Raw genomic sequence first — 13,219 nt, 5'->3', positions numbered from 1 at the left:
AGTGACAACAACGATGCGGAAGTCGTGAACGCAGTTTTATATTATGTGACAGGGTTCCTGACTAGGAAACTAACAAAAATGTTTCCCTGGTCAAAGTGTAGAGCATCTCTTTCAGTTGCAGTGCCAACGATGAAAGAAGCCTCTTAGACACTCTGCAAAACGAGGGGTGGACTCCTGCACCCGAACACCAAACTGTATAACCTGCTTCGCTGCGCAGAAGACTTTTTTTCCAAGAATATGGATGACTGCGATGTCTTTTGGCGCACCATCGACCATGTTCTGGACACCTTTAATGTAACGTTCCCTTGCCATGAGCATAAAAATGACGCTATCGCGAAGATTTTGCACTACTACGTCGCAATGCGTATGAGGCAACGTTGCATTGGGGAAACACGGGACACTCAGAAAACAACAAAAGAAAAGAAGAAAATGTCAAGGCTTTGTAAGGATTGAGACCTTGGAGTATCAAGCATTTGTGCGAGTTGTGCCACACAACGACTTCAAGAAGCTCCCAATGCCAGGCGTCTGCGAACCATCAAAGTGCAGCACAGACACGAGACTGCAGTGTTAACTATTTGTTAAAGACATGTGGAAAGTGGCGCAGAAAAATAACTTTGATAGAAATGATTGTCACCGTATTAACTGACGCCCTCAATGTATATATGTAAATAGATTTGTACATAGTGTACCACTTTCCACAATCATTTCGTGTGGTGCGTCCCGCTCGGAGGGAATGTGAATAAATGCGATGCCTTCGTATATTGCTATTCATTTGTCCTATCTTATATGTAGATTTCACACTTTGGCGCTGGCTGAATTGAAAGCAACATACGAAACCATGAGAAGTTATAAAGTGCAATGATGTATTACTTGCAGCTTACAATGAATTTAGAGAACAACCTGGCGCTAAATTTTATTTGACTGATTTGTTCCGACCGAAGAGGACACGCAAATCAGCAGGCTATGATGTAAGTACGTGTTGGCTTATGACCGATGCTTGCGCCGGGAGCATATTCACCTCTTCATCTTTTTACTTCTTCGGCAAGCTTAGCTGCATGCCTCTCTCTTCTGGTCCCCAGGTCCCTGAAGGTAAGAGCACAAAGCTAAAATGCTTCGCATGCTTCATGTGTATCCAACGAATTTCCTTCACGACCGTCAAGTAAAAAAGGGCAGCCATCGCGCGCGGCACTGCCCACCAATAGGCGGAAGAGCACCAGCCGCAGGAAACATCAACGGTTACAATTCGAATGTAGATTGCCTCCCGTACTATGAAGCAACGTTGTACCGCACGATAACTCAGGGCAGCATGACATTATTGTGAAGAAAATGTTGGTCGCGCAAATGCTCACCCGCGGAAGCACTGAAATGCGCGCGATGGCGCGGGCGCGCGTCGTCCTCGGGAACCTGACGAGGGCGGCATCCGGCGGCGGTCGAAGGAAGCAGACAGCGCCTGTGACTCTCCGCGGTCGCGGGAGAGAGGCGAGTTTCGCCTCCTAAATGCCTCTATCTCCGTGGTTGTGGCCAATTGCGTCTCGCTCTCTACTCTCCGCCCCTTACTATCGTGACACCAACCGACGATTGCGGCAAAATGATCGCTTCTGAACTCTCACCAACGCAAGCCCAAGACCTGCTCTGTCTAGTGCCCAATTTTTGCGATGTCTTTGACTTCGATGACCACCCGTTGTATCTAACCTCTAATGTGAAGCATCGCATCAGCACCGGTGATGCCGCTCCTCTTCACAGACGTCCGTATAAAGTGTCCATGGGAGAACGCCGTATAACAAAGCAGGAGATGGAGAAGATGCAAGATAAAGACATCATCAAACCATCGTCGAGCCTTTGGGCCACATCAGTGGTCCGGGGTTAAAAGAAGGACGGGAGCTGGCGCTGCTGCATCGATTACAGTCACCTCACCCGCATCAGTAAGAAGGATATCTATCCTCTGCCTAGAATCGATGACGCACTAGGTTGCCTTCACGATGTCAAGGACTTTTCTTCAACTGACCTTAGTTCTGGGTACTGGCAAGTACCTGTCGATGACATGGACCGCTAAAAGACCACCTTCATGACGCCTGACGGCTTATATCTGTTTAAAGTCTTGCAGATTGGCTTATGCAACGCGCTACTTGCCTTCGAACGCATGATGGACTCCCTTCTTCGCGGCTTTAAGTGGTCTACCTGTCTTTGTTATTTAGATGACGTTGTCTTGTCCCTGTGCCCTGTGGACATCCCTTATCTTCGCGAAACTAATAGCGTGCCTTGTCTCTTTGCTATTTCTGATCTCCTCAACGTCGCCGATAAACAGTGCCTAGACTCCTCCTTACAACCACTCATTGATGGCCTGTGTTCAGAACACCCGAATCCGTCCCTGAAACTATGTTCTTCAGAATGACATGCTCGACCACCACAGCCTATCCCCTGATGCGTCTCCGCAATTGCTTGTTATTCCCGAACAGCTACGCTCCTCTGTCCTTGAAGAACTCTACGATCTGCCGACAGCCGGACACCTTGGCGTCTCCCGCACCGCACTTATGCTCGAGACCGGCGCCGCTTCTTTTGACCCTGTTTATATCGTCCCATTAAGCGCTACATCAACGCTTGTGACCTGTTTCAACGCAGAGAAAGGCCCTCACACTACCTGCCGGTCTTCTCAAGCCCATTGATGTCCCGCTGGAACCTTTTCACCGTGTTGGCCTCGACCTTCTCGGCCCTTTTCCCACATCCCTCTCCGGCATGAATTGGATCGCGGTCACAAGGGCCTATGCGACTCGGTACGCCATCATACGTGCCTTACCGAAGAGCTGTGCAGCAGAAGCCGCGGATTTTCTCTTGCAAAATATCATTTTTCAGTGTGTCGCTCCTCGCCAACTACTCACCGATCGCGGCCGCACAGATCTGACTAGAGTCCTTCAGGACATCCTCTGTTCGTGTTCCCCGCAGCACAATCTCTCCACAACGTATCACTCACAAACCAAAGGGCTTACTGAGCGGCTCAACCGAGCTTTGACCGATATATCAGCTATGTATGTCTCCTACGACCACCACGACTGAGAGAGCGCCTTGCCTTATGTGACCTTCGCAAATAATTCCTCACGGCATGCCTCGTCGGGCTATTCCCCTCTCTAACTTTTGTTTGGTAGGCACCCCATCTTGCCCTCGACACTCCATGCCGCCTTCTCCAGTCCCCATCAACGCATAGCCCGTTACGACATTGATCAAGCCACCCAGGCGCGCCAATAGCCTGCCATCGGCTCCAAGCCTCTCAAGCGTCCCAGCAGTCTGCCTACGACCACCGACACGGTGAAGTAAACTACGAATCTGGATGCGTCGTCCTTCTGTGGCTGCCTTCGCGTCACGATGGTCTCCCCGAGAAACTTCCTTCCCACTACAGTGGCCCTTTTCGTGTGGTGCGCAGAGTGACTGACGTCAAGTATGAAATCGCTGCCCATGCGACCTCACCATCGTCCTCTCGCCCCACCACCGACTTCATCCACGTCCGCCTCCATAAACCCTACCATGTGGCTGACCCTTGGGCCCCCCCATTTTCGAGATGGCGCTTCTACCATCCCGGCTCATGTAGGGGGCTGACGACGACGACGGAGAGATGCACTATGCCACGAGTCGATTACGGACGAAGAAGACAAAGATCTCTCGCTCGTACCTCTTGGCGCTGCTCGCAGCTATCCCGGCCGCTGGTATGCGCCTTCCTGAAAATACTTTTACTTGTATTCTTCCCAGTTAAATTGTCATCGCCAGACGTGTCGATGACGCAGCAAAGCCAAACTATCGGGCAAGCAGGCTAAGGACATGCATTCGCCGTCTATTAGGGTTATCTACTTGAAACCCTACCATGTTTTTGCCTATATTAACACTGTTTAGAATGCAGTGAACCTTCGCCACATTTGGATGTAAACATAACAGCAGGTTATCATCACTATTTTTTTTAATATTTCAGTTTTTGTAACATTATCATTCAGTATATTGGTGCAAGAAAAGTCTCAGGCTTACCCTGGGGTCAGGGTAGCAGAAAGCAGTGCCAGGTCGGTAACCGCCGGCACTGTAACCATTTCCTGCATTAAAAAAAATGTGGAATTTTTTATATTTCAAACAGCATAATAGCATATTGAGTCCCCTGAATAAAAAACGATTAACTGAAAGTGAACCATTTAGTTAAAAAAATAGCCTTTTAAGCTATAGAGATGGCTTCAGCGGCGATAGCAAAGTATGTTGACACAAAAAGGTGAATTATGTAAACTCTCCGCTGGTTAACGATTTTTTGTTGCCATGCTGAACATGCAATCAGCTGCCTATATTTGCTCTAAAATTTTAAGCAGAAGAGAAAGGACGTTTGGCATAATACGAGAGAATTACGAAGTATAGGTTATGGCACTTCGCATAGTAACCTTATAGAACTGGCTTTTGTAGTCAAAATTATCAACATGCCACGGGTACATCTTTTTTTCTGCTGGTGGCAATTCTGATCAAAGTGTTTCCTTCAGTCTTATATCAAGGCGTCACTAGCACAATAGAAGGAAATATGTGTCGACTCCCTTCTACTAGCTGATCGTCTTTTACTCCTAAATGCTCGGGAATAGTAATTTGCGCACACCCCACTTTAACTGTTTCATTCTCTACTTGTATCCCAAAGTACAGTATAATCATAGTCGAGAATTCATTTTATTTATTTAAAATTTACAGGTACACTCCCGGGCCACAACAAGAAACATCATTCACAACAGAATGCTCTGCAAAAACACGCAAAACAATGCACTGCAGAAAAAGAAAAAGAGGTGTATTTGAGCTTTTTCGCTATCAGCACAGACTGGCAGTAAACAAAGAAGGGGAATGTTGAGTCACTCTGTAATATGGAAGTTATTCGAGTCAGTTACGGTCCTCGGAAAAAAAAAGCTTTAAAAAATAAATTTTTTGCATGGAAAGGCTTCATAGTTAGTTGATGCCTCTGCCTAGTGGAATATCCAGAAGAGAATGTCATTATGCCAGAGATGCCAACGTTGTATAGTGTCCATTTAGAACCTGCTACATGAATTTTAGTCGAGAAACGCGATTACGATGGGATAGTTGTGGAAAGTTGGCTCGTATTAAAAATTCTGTGGCTGACGTGCGGGAAAAATTATTGCAGATAAAGCGAAGTAATTTTTTCTACACCCATCCAAGATATTGATGTTAGTTTGTGTAAGAGGGTTTAAGATAATTGCTGCGTAATCGAATTCTGGAAGTATAATTGTGTTATATGCCAGTAAATGGACATTCATTGCGGACAGTGTTAAGGCTCTTCTGAGAAAAAAAAATTTACAGCAGGCGTTATCTTTTACTTTACCAATGTGCTGTTCCATTTGAGGTTGTTTGTTATCGATAAGTTAAGCTTCTTCTTTTTGTGAGTAATACATATATAAGCACTTTTCGTAAAATTTACCGCAATCTGCCAATCTTCACGCCAGGCAACAAGCTTCTGAGGTGCGTTGTTCAACAATACTTGATCCGAGGGGCTCTCTATTCCTTAATGCAGGGCACGGTCGTCTTTATATAGTATCGATTTTACAGGAACATCGTTTACAACGTCACTGATATATGCGCACTTCGTTCTTACAATGCAGCCATCTTGTATGTATCTGGTACTGTGAGGGCCTCGCTCAAAATAGGAACAATCTGACAGTTGTATCTTAAGTCAGCGCCGTCTCCCGTGGTCCTGAAGGAAGATCACAACCAGACGGGGAACGAACTACCACGGGATGGTTGCATTTTTTTTATTTGCCCTCTTACGATTTTGAGATAAAAAAGGAAGAACCAACAGCATCTTCGCAATATTTGGCATCCTTAAATTGCCGTTAAAAGGTCCTCAGCAGTTAGCAATGAAAACTTACCAATTATCACGACTGTTATACAAAGGAGAAAACATTCAACTTTCATATCTTGCTGCAGGATTGCTTGATAATGCTTCAAAAGCTTTAAGGAACTCGCACGCGTGGAAGATTCGTGCAACAGCGAAGGATACGCAAACTATGGATTGAAATACACATGTGTTGAGTTTAAAATATGCTGCCGGGTTTCCAGCTGTTCTAAGAAACCAACAGCTTGGTGTCAACAACTTTACCCCTTTAGATATATTGTTCCCGTGCTTCGCCACCCAGACAATGGCCTATTTTTCGGAAGAAGACAAGGCAAGTGCGAACAATAAGGAGGTGGCGTTTGTTGACATTCAATGGTCTCGCTCGTGCAATAAGGTTTGAAAGGTTTATGCTCTGAAGCCGCCACCTGCATGCATGGCATCATCAGTTTTCTCCTTTGAAAAGAGGGACAATGCAGTGTGCAGGCACTTGCGATACCTGGAGCCACGTTGTAACGCTGCCTGCCGGCTGCGCTGCCCTAAAACATGGGAAGAATAATTTTCCTGGAAAGATAGCGGTCTAGGAAACGGATATAATACGTCGCATGAACCGATATTTATAAACGTAAGCATCATTAAAATAACATCAGAACGCTTATACTTTGGACAACAGAATATAGAAATAAAAATTAGGGAATCTTGATGGTCATGATTTTTTTTTTCTTTTTTCCCGCGCAAAGTCATGTTCTGGAACAAAATTATTACTTTTTTTATGTGAGAGCTACAACCTGGACCGTTTGAAAAGCGAGTACCTAGTTATGTATTATGATCTCTTGTCTTCACTCTAAGCAACAACTTTTGAAACGTCTCAGACGTGAGGTAGCAGTGATAATAACTTACTGAATACAAAACTAACAAATAAAATGACAGGGTTTAGACTTTCACAACCGGTTAATATTTGGACTAATCACTCCATAAATCATAGTGACGTGTGCTAGCCACGCACAAAACAGGGTTCGCTTCAATTATTTTATTTACCTTACAGACCCCCCTCAAGGGCTTTTACATAAATGATCGGTTACATAGTTATCAATAGCTGTATACGTCATTTCGTTGAGATAAAAGCGACTGGAGCATCTGAAAAGGGAATTTCACTTCGGAACATTCAGAGAAAATGAAAGCAGAAAAGTTGAAGTAAGGGAAGTGGCCAGGAAAGTCAAAGGTGTAAGGTGTTTGATTAATAAAGCTGTCGAAAAACTTGCGGAGGAAACAGAGGAGGTTGGCACTGCTGCGGCGAGCACTGAGGCTTTCAAGAACAGAATGACTATTAGAAATTAAGCTCTGATTGTATAGAAATATGCAGAATGAACTAAGGGATTATTACAATTTTGAATCGATTCGAGTAGATCTCAGGTTTATTTCGTCCTAGTCCCACATACAGCTAGCCTGCTCATGTTTAGGTCTGTTACTGGTTCTGTAAGCCATAAGCTTCACTTTATGCGGCGCATGACAAAGATGTCAATACACAAATTCTACAGATATTTTGGTTGAAGATATGAGTGTGGTAATATGTGCTCGCCAAAGAATATTTCTCTAGAGGGTATTATAGCCGGAGAAAACACAAGTATGAAGCGGCGAAGTCACCTTAAAGGATCTCTTACCAACCAGTCCTGTAGGCCTATCGTTTGACGTTTCGGCCGATCACTTTTTACCTGCGAGAAGCACTTGGAGCACGCCCTCTCCGAGTAGTTCCACTGGATAAAATAGTCCCTAAAGAAGATAAATAAATGGACATGGGCAGGGCATGCATTGCGAAGGCACAATAATTGATGGTCCTTAACAGTAAAGTAGTGGTTTCCAAGGGAAGGCAAGTGTAGCAGGGGGCGGCAGAAAGATAGGTGGGGGGATGACATCGATAACTTTCGTGGATAGGATGATCCCAGCTTGCACTGTACAGGATTAAATGGAGAGACATCGGAAAGGTCTTCCGTTTGCAGTGGCCGTAGTGGGGCTGAAGAGGCGAATGATGAACTGCGTTATGTGCCTCAAAGAGTTCAACACGAAAAGGAATGTCTTATTTTCGAACAAAATTAGCGTGCTAACAAAATAAAATCAATGGAAGTGTGAATAAATATTCATTGTTGTGGCAATCGAGCAGAACGAGAACAAACAATGGCTATGGTACAGTGTTTGTATATACTATATATAACGACGTTTTATTGCTTCAAAAGAAAGTCTCGCGAATTTATTGCGCAGTATTATTGAAACCTGGTGGCAGGCAGAAAAACCGAGGAGAGCGATCGAGACACTGCTCCGCGCTAGTGCACTTTTCCGACATCGTCTCTCGCCACAGCCGAGAGCTTCGCAGCTGCGTACCAGTTTCGGGGAAGCTGTGCGCTCAGAGGAGTGTTGTAAGCATTTATAGAGAAGGCCGGCCGCTTGCATTATGCTCGAAGTGGTCACTTCGTATAGTGACAGTTTCGCTGAATTTGACGTCTTCACTGCACCTCTCTACCACTCGCTGGGGCCGCGCTCAACGATCCAACGTGACGCATTTCACTGCAGAACGCCGAGGAGGGCTGCATATATCGACGGTAAATCGTCTTTGCTTGAAGTAGGTATCGCTTTGTGTACGCAGGTTGCGATATCACGTTACTGGCGACTGTATTAAGATTGCAAATCAACATAAATTAAAATGCGGGAACTCCGGGTAAACACTTGCAATTTCTGATATTGCATTACTGGACGTGATGATTAAGCAGAGCTCTTTTGCGCCACTGTAATGACAGGCCAAGAACTTGTTTTGTGCATAAAAAGCTAACGAGTACCCAGGTATGCTCTGTGAACGATGTTACCACCCGAAATATGCGTGCATATATTTCTGCGTTTATTGCGAGAAGTACAGCTTCAGCTTCGTGCGACAACTTTTCCAATATGCTCATTTTTTTTTTTTCGCGGCACAATTCTGAGGGGCACCCTCAGAAGTTTATATACAGTTAACCTCTTGCATAACTTCTATGATGTTTGGTGTATGCTTCAAATAGAATCTGAGAGCACAATCCGCACATGCCAGCTGTATAGCTATTTCTCAACCTTGTGCGACAAGGAATTCAAATTCAAATTCAAAATTATTTAGCATCAACAATCATGTTACAAAAGTCGTGATGCTACGGGGTGCTAGCAAAAAGCCTGTAATGGCTTGACAAAGGCCAGCACCCCGTTCACAGAGCAATACAGCAGTGGACAAAAAGAGACAGCGATATAAAGAAAAGCCATATACATATGGCGACGGCAACACATAATCATAAAAACACGTGAAGTGATCGGGCTAACATTACGGGTTCACAATTGCAAGTGTTAATGTCCTGAGTAATTACACATACACTGATTGATAAATCACTTGGACGTGTTATCAGAAGACTTAAGAGCGTGTGGTAGTGTGTACATCAGCATTTGGCGGCCATAGTTAGTATGGGTGTGAGGAATCTTCCATGTCTGACTGCTTCGTGTGCTATATGCTTTCGCAAATGGAGACAGGGTCGAAAGGTTTTCAAGGAAAGGGTTATTATTTAGATGAAAGACATGATGACGTTTTAACAGAAGTGCATTGAACAGGTTCGGTAATGGTTGTAATCTAAGGTCATCAAAAAGAGGTTTTGTATGTGCGTCATTGGGTTGATTTGAAATAATTCTCAGCTTTTTTCTGCAGTCGATAAATTTTGGTCAAGTTTGTGTACGTTGTTGTGCCCCATATTAAGTAGCAATACGATTATGTGGATGCGAAAAGAGAGTTATACAAAAGTAATTTAATCTGCTTAGGCAGAAAGTAACGAAAACGTGCAAGAATACCAACTATTCGGGATAGTTTGGAGTGAACGAGGTCAGTGTGTGCGTTCCACTGCATATTCTTATGAAAAAGAACACCTAAGGTTTTTATTACTGGTACCACCTCTATGACTGGAAGACCAAGTTGTTGCAGGACAATATTTGAATTAACTGGTTTATTTTTAGGGCGAAAAAGAACTGATTTTGTCTTCGAGACGTTTATAGATAAGGAATTATTTAGACACCAAGTGTTCAATACATAAAGCACTGCATTCGCTTTCTTTACAAGCGGGGTAAACTGTGATGGGAGAAAAATAATCTTGTGTCATCGGCATAAATAATAAATGATGTATTTAAATCTATGTTAACAAGGTCATTAATATATAGGTTGAAAAGTAGGGGCCCGAGAATACTTCCCTGCGGAACGCCATGTAGCAATGGTTTGAAGCTGGAGCAAGAGTTATTTATGTGCACCCTTTGTTGGCGGTATTGTAGGTAGGATTTAATAAGAGAAAGGAAACAGCCTCTGAAACGATAATATTCCAATTTTGTTAATTGTGTAACGTGATTTATTTTGTCAAATGCCTTTGAATAGTCTATGAAAATTCCAAGTGAATACAATTGGCGTTCAAAGGCGTTAAGAATTATATGTTTCTGCACTAGCAAGGCGCTTTCTGTAGAGCGTTTTTTGGTGAACCGAACTGATACGCTGTCATAATCTGATGCTTGGTTAAGAATGAGCTCATTCGTACGTGTATTACCATCGAAACGACCTTGGAGAATACAGGGAGTATTGAAATTGGCCTGTAGTTAGACATGTTACATTTCTCACCACCTTTAAAAATGGCAGTAATTTTTGCCACTTGGAGCCGGCGAGGAAATTGGCCGCATGGAAATATTTGATTAATTTTGTACTCTAAAACAGGGACTATAATAGTAGCAGCATGTTTAAGTGGCCGAATCTCCAAACCATCTACATCAGTACTGGTTAGAGATAAGATAGTAGACACAACCTCATCTGCAGTTACTGGAAATAAAAATGCAGTCTCATACTGTTGGTTGGGGCATAATGTTCATGCAGCTTGGGTCATGATGGCTATTTCCCACAGATGTGAAGTTTCAGGATACCACTGCTGATGACACGGTAGATGGTTTCGTCCCTGAAAATTTGTCACATGCTATGCACACTTTCAATAAGCTTCTTTTTTCCTTGCAAGCTCTAGATATTCCTTCCAATGGCCTCCAGAGTCTATCATACCAAACGTATCTATCATACTAAAAGTATGCGAAATCATCTTCTTTCATGGATGACCTTGGATGCTCCAGTTCTGTAAAGGTCATAACAATCTGAACGCAGTCTAAACGCAGCTAGTGAACCCATAAAGAAAGAAGTGGCAATTCCAGAAGTACGCAATAAATACAGACAACAGATAGCGAGTGCTATGTTGCGCAAAAAAATCTAAGATAGCGTAATCCTATTCGTGAATACTCATCGTTTGCTCACCATGCATACTGTAGTAAAAACAAACTATGTACGCCACCAGTGATATCTTTAGGGCAGAGGGTTTGCATTTAAGCTAAGTAAGCCTGGAGTGAAGTAATAAATGCACCAATAAAGCTATAAACTTCTGCAAGGTGCGAACTTTTGTGCCAGCCTTTGAGGTACCTGTGGTAACTAAAGATGCAGTCAGCGCTCAACAAGTAGCTCAAAGGCAGACCATGTCGACGAAGACTTTGAGCACGAGTGTACATAACTGTCGCCTGTCAAGTGTAGTATTTCGAATAAAGCATTTTTTACCACTGTAAAGGCTCAAGAGGCGGTTTTGTGCTTCAAGGTAAAAATAAAGCCTATGCAAGGGCAAGTTGGTCTATCAGATGTGAGAGACACCAACGAATACTGGAGTAAAATACTGCAAACATGTAGAGGCGTGCTGTTATAACAAAAGTATGCGTCTAGTATGTTTTGCTTGATCACCATTCCTTTTCATTCGCCATCCGTTGCCGACATTGTGGCGAGGACGTTCGGCCGCCGAGTATAGTTTGAAGATCTAGTCGCAGTGATTACAAGTATACTTCAGCGGCGTAGAAATGTAGAATCATCCTAGTAGCGTTTGACGCTGGTAGATAGCAATGGCCTGGGGTGGCTGATGTCAGTTTTCTTACCACTACACGACATGTCGTGACCACAATCAAGCGTCGGGATGATAAACCTCGACATATGCGGTAAGTGCTCCTTAGTGCACACTGGGCATATTCGATTTTCCAATCTTAGACTACTTGCTGACAGGTCTCGGCTTCCGCTCTGAGAGGAAACACTGTCATGGTCACATGAACTACTTGCCAGCGGCTGCTTGCGGTCTCGCCGCCGGAGCCGGGCTCCCCCCGTACCAGGCCGCTGTTATCTGCAAGCAGCCGACTCAAGCCATAGCCACCACGACGCAGAAGCAACGTCGTGCGTTAGATCGCGATCACTGACTCGATTTGAAGACCATACTTCCAGCTTACCGTAGGGTGCATTACAGAACTCAGCTTCGGGGGTATGCTCGCCACTACTGCTTTCGGCGAAGTCCGTACATAGTAGCCCAACTGGCTGCGGATAGGCAGATAGCCGAAAGTCTTCGCAAAAATATTGACAGCAAGCGCTATAACTGCTCCTGTATACGAGTGGTTCACCTGCGATGCTGTCAGGTAAGCGCGCAGACAGCATATCACAAAACAAGGAAACAAGAACCTCTCGACGACACGAGCAAACAATACGCGCTCGCAGCTCCGAAGGCGCTCCGTTTGTGGTGAATTTCAAGAAAATAGAACGGAGATGCAAGAACAACTAGTCTTCCGATGGCTCAGAGAGTAGCTACGGAGTTCATGTGAAAGTTTAACGCTCGTTATGGTCATGCAAGAACAGGCAAAATACTCAGAATACACACAGAGACTAACCCAATATGGCTGCCAGCGTGGCACTTCACTTTCCGGGAAGCTGTCGTCTGCGGCCTTCCCCGCAGCCCCAAGTAGACCGCGGACTGGCAGAGGCGAAAGATTAACGCGTTGCTATGGCGATGCGGGCCGCTTTCTGACTGGTGGGCGGAGCTTCAGGGTTGCCTGAGAAAATCGTACACCGGACTGGAGTCCGCAAGTAGTCCCGGACAGTCCCGTACTGCAAAACGAATGCGCCCACTGGTTACACATTTCGTGCACGCAACAATAATGTCTGTGGTGCCATGCTGGCTCAGAAGAACGTAACAGTGTTAAAGATAAGTGAGGAGAGCTCTAATAATACTTTTTATAGCAAAATTCGATAGTTCGGCATTTCATGGCTTTGTTGCCACTTGGCCGGCAGGGAAAGATGAATTTGTTTATCGGAAATTTGGATTCGAAGTTGACAAAGTTTTCCCCGCCGCTCTGACTCAAACTTGAGACTCTCTTACGACGACATACGACTAAGTGACGTCACATATGGCGTGAAACATGACGCAACGCACACTCCGTGATTTCTCGCTGCTAGCGGTGCGCCCTAGTAGCAGCCGAAATGGAAACTACCGCCGGGCGCAC

The 13,219-nt window shown here is 44.6% G+C and overlaps 1 protein-coding gene across 3 annotated transcripts in view; it reads right to left on the bottom strand.

Moving 5' to 3' along the window:
• The window catches only part of LOC149326867 (uncharacterized), a 43,743-nt gene extending 37,728 nt beyond the window's left edge, over positions 1 to 6,015 (bottom strand). Inside the window, exons 1-2 of one of the 3 annotated variants that reach the window (XM_089564110.1) lie at positions 5,883 to 6,015; positions 4,009 to 4,070 (exon numbers count right to left, since the gene is read on the bottom strand). In XM_089564110.1, the coding sequence (XP_089420236.1) occupies positions 4,009 to 4,067 (59 nt within the window). In that variant the 5' untranslated portion in view covers positions 4,068 to 4,070; positions 5,883 to 6,015. Of the gene's footprint in view, positions 1 to 1,018; positions 1,084 to 3,661; positions 3,677 to 4,008; positions 4,071 to 5,882 lie in introns of those variants that run through there. The other 2 variants (XM_089564108.1, XM_089564111.1) reach the window with 2 other exon arrangements.
• Between the last annotated feature and the right edge of the window lie 7,204 nt (positions 6,016 to 13,219).

The sequence above is a fragment of the Amblyomma mixtum genome, chromosome 10 (assembly GCF_055824585.1).
Source record: "Amblyomma mixtum isolate Tamu chromosome 10, ASM5582458v1, whole genome shotgun sequence".
Lineage (NCBI taxonomy): Eukaryota > Metazoa > Arthropoda > Arachnida > Ixodida > Ixodidae > Amblyomma > Amblyomma mixtum.
This window is presented reverse-complemented; position numbering and strand designations above follow the sequence as displayed.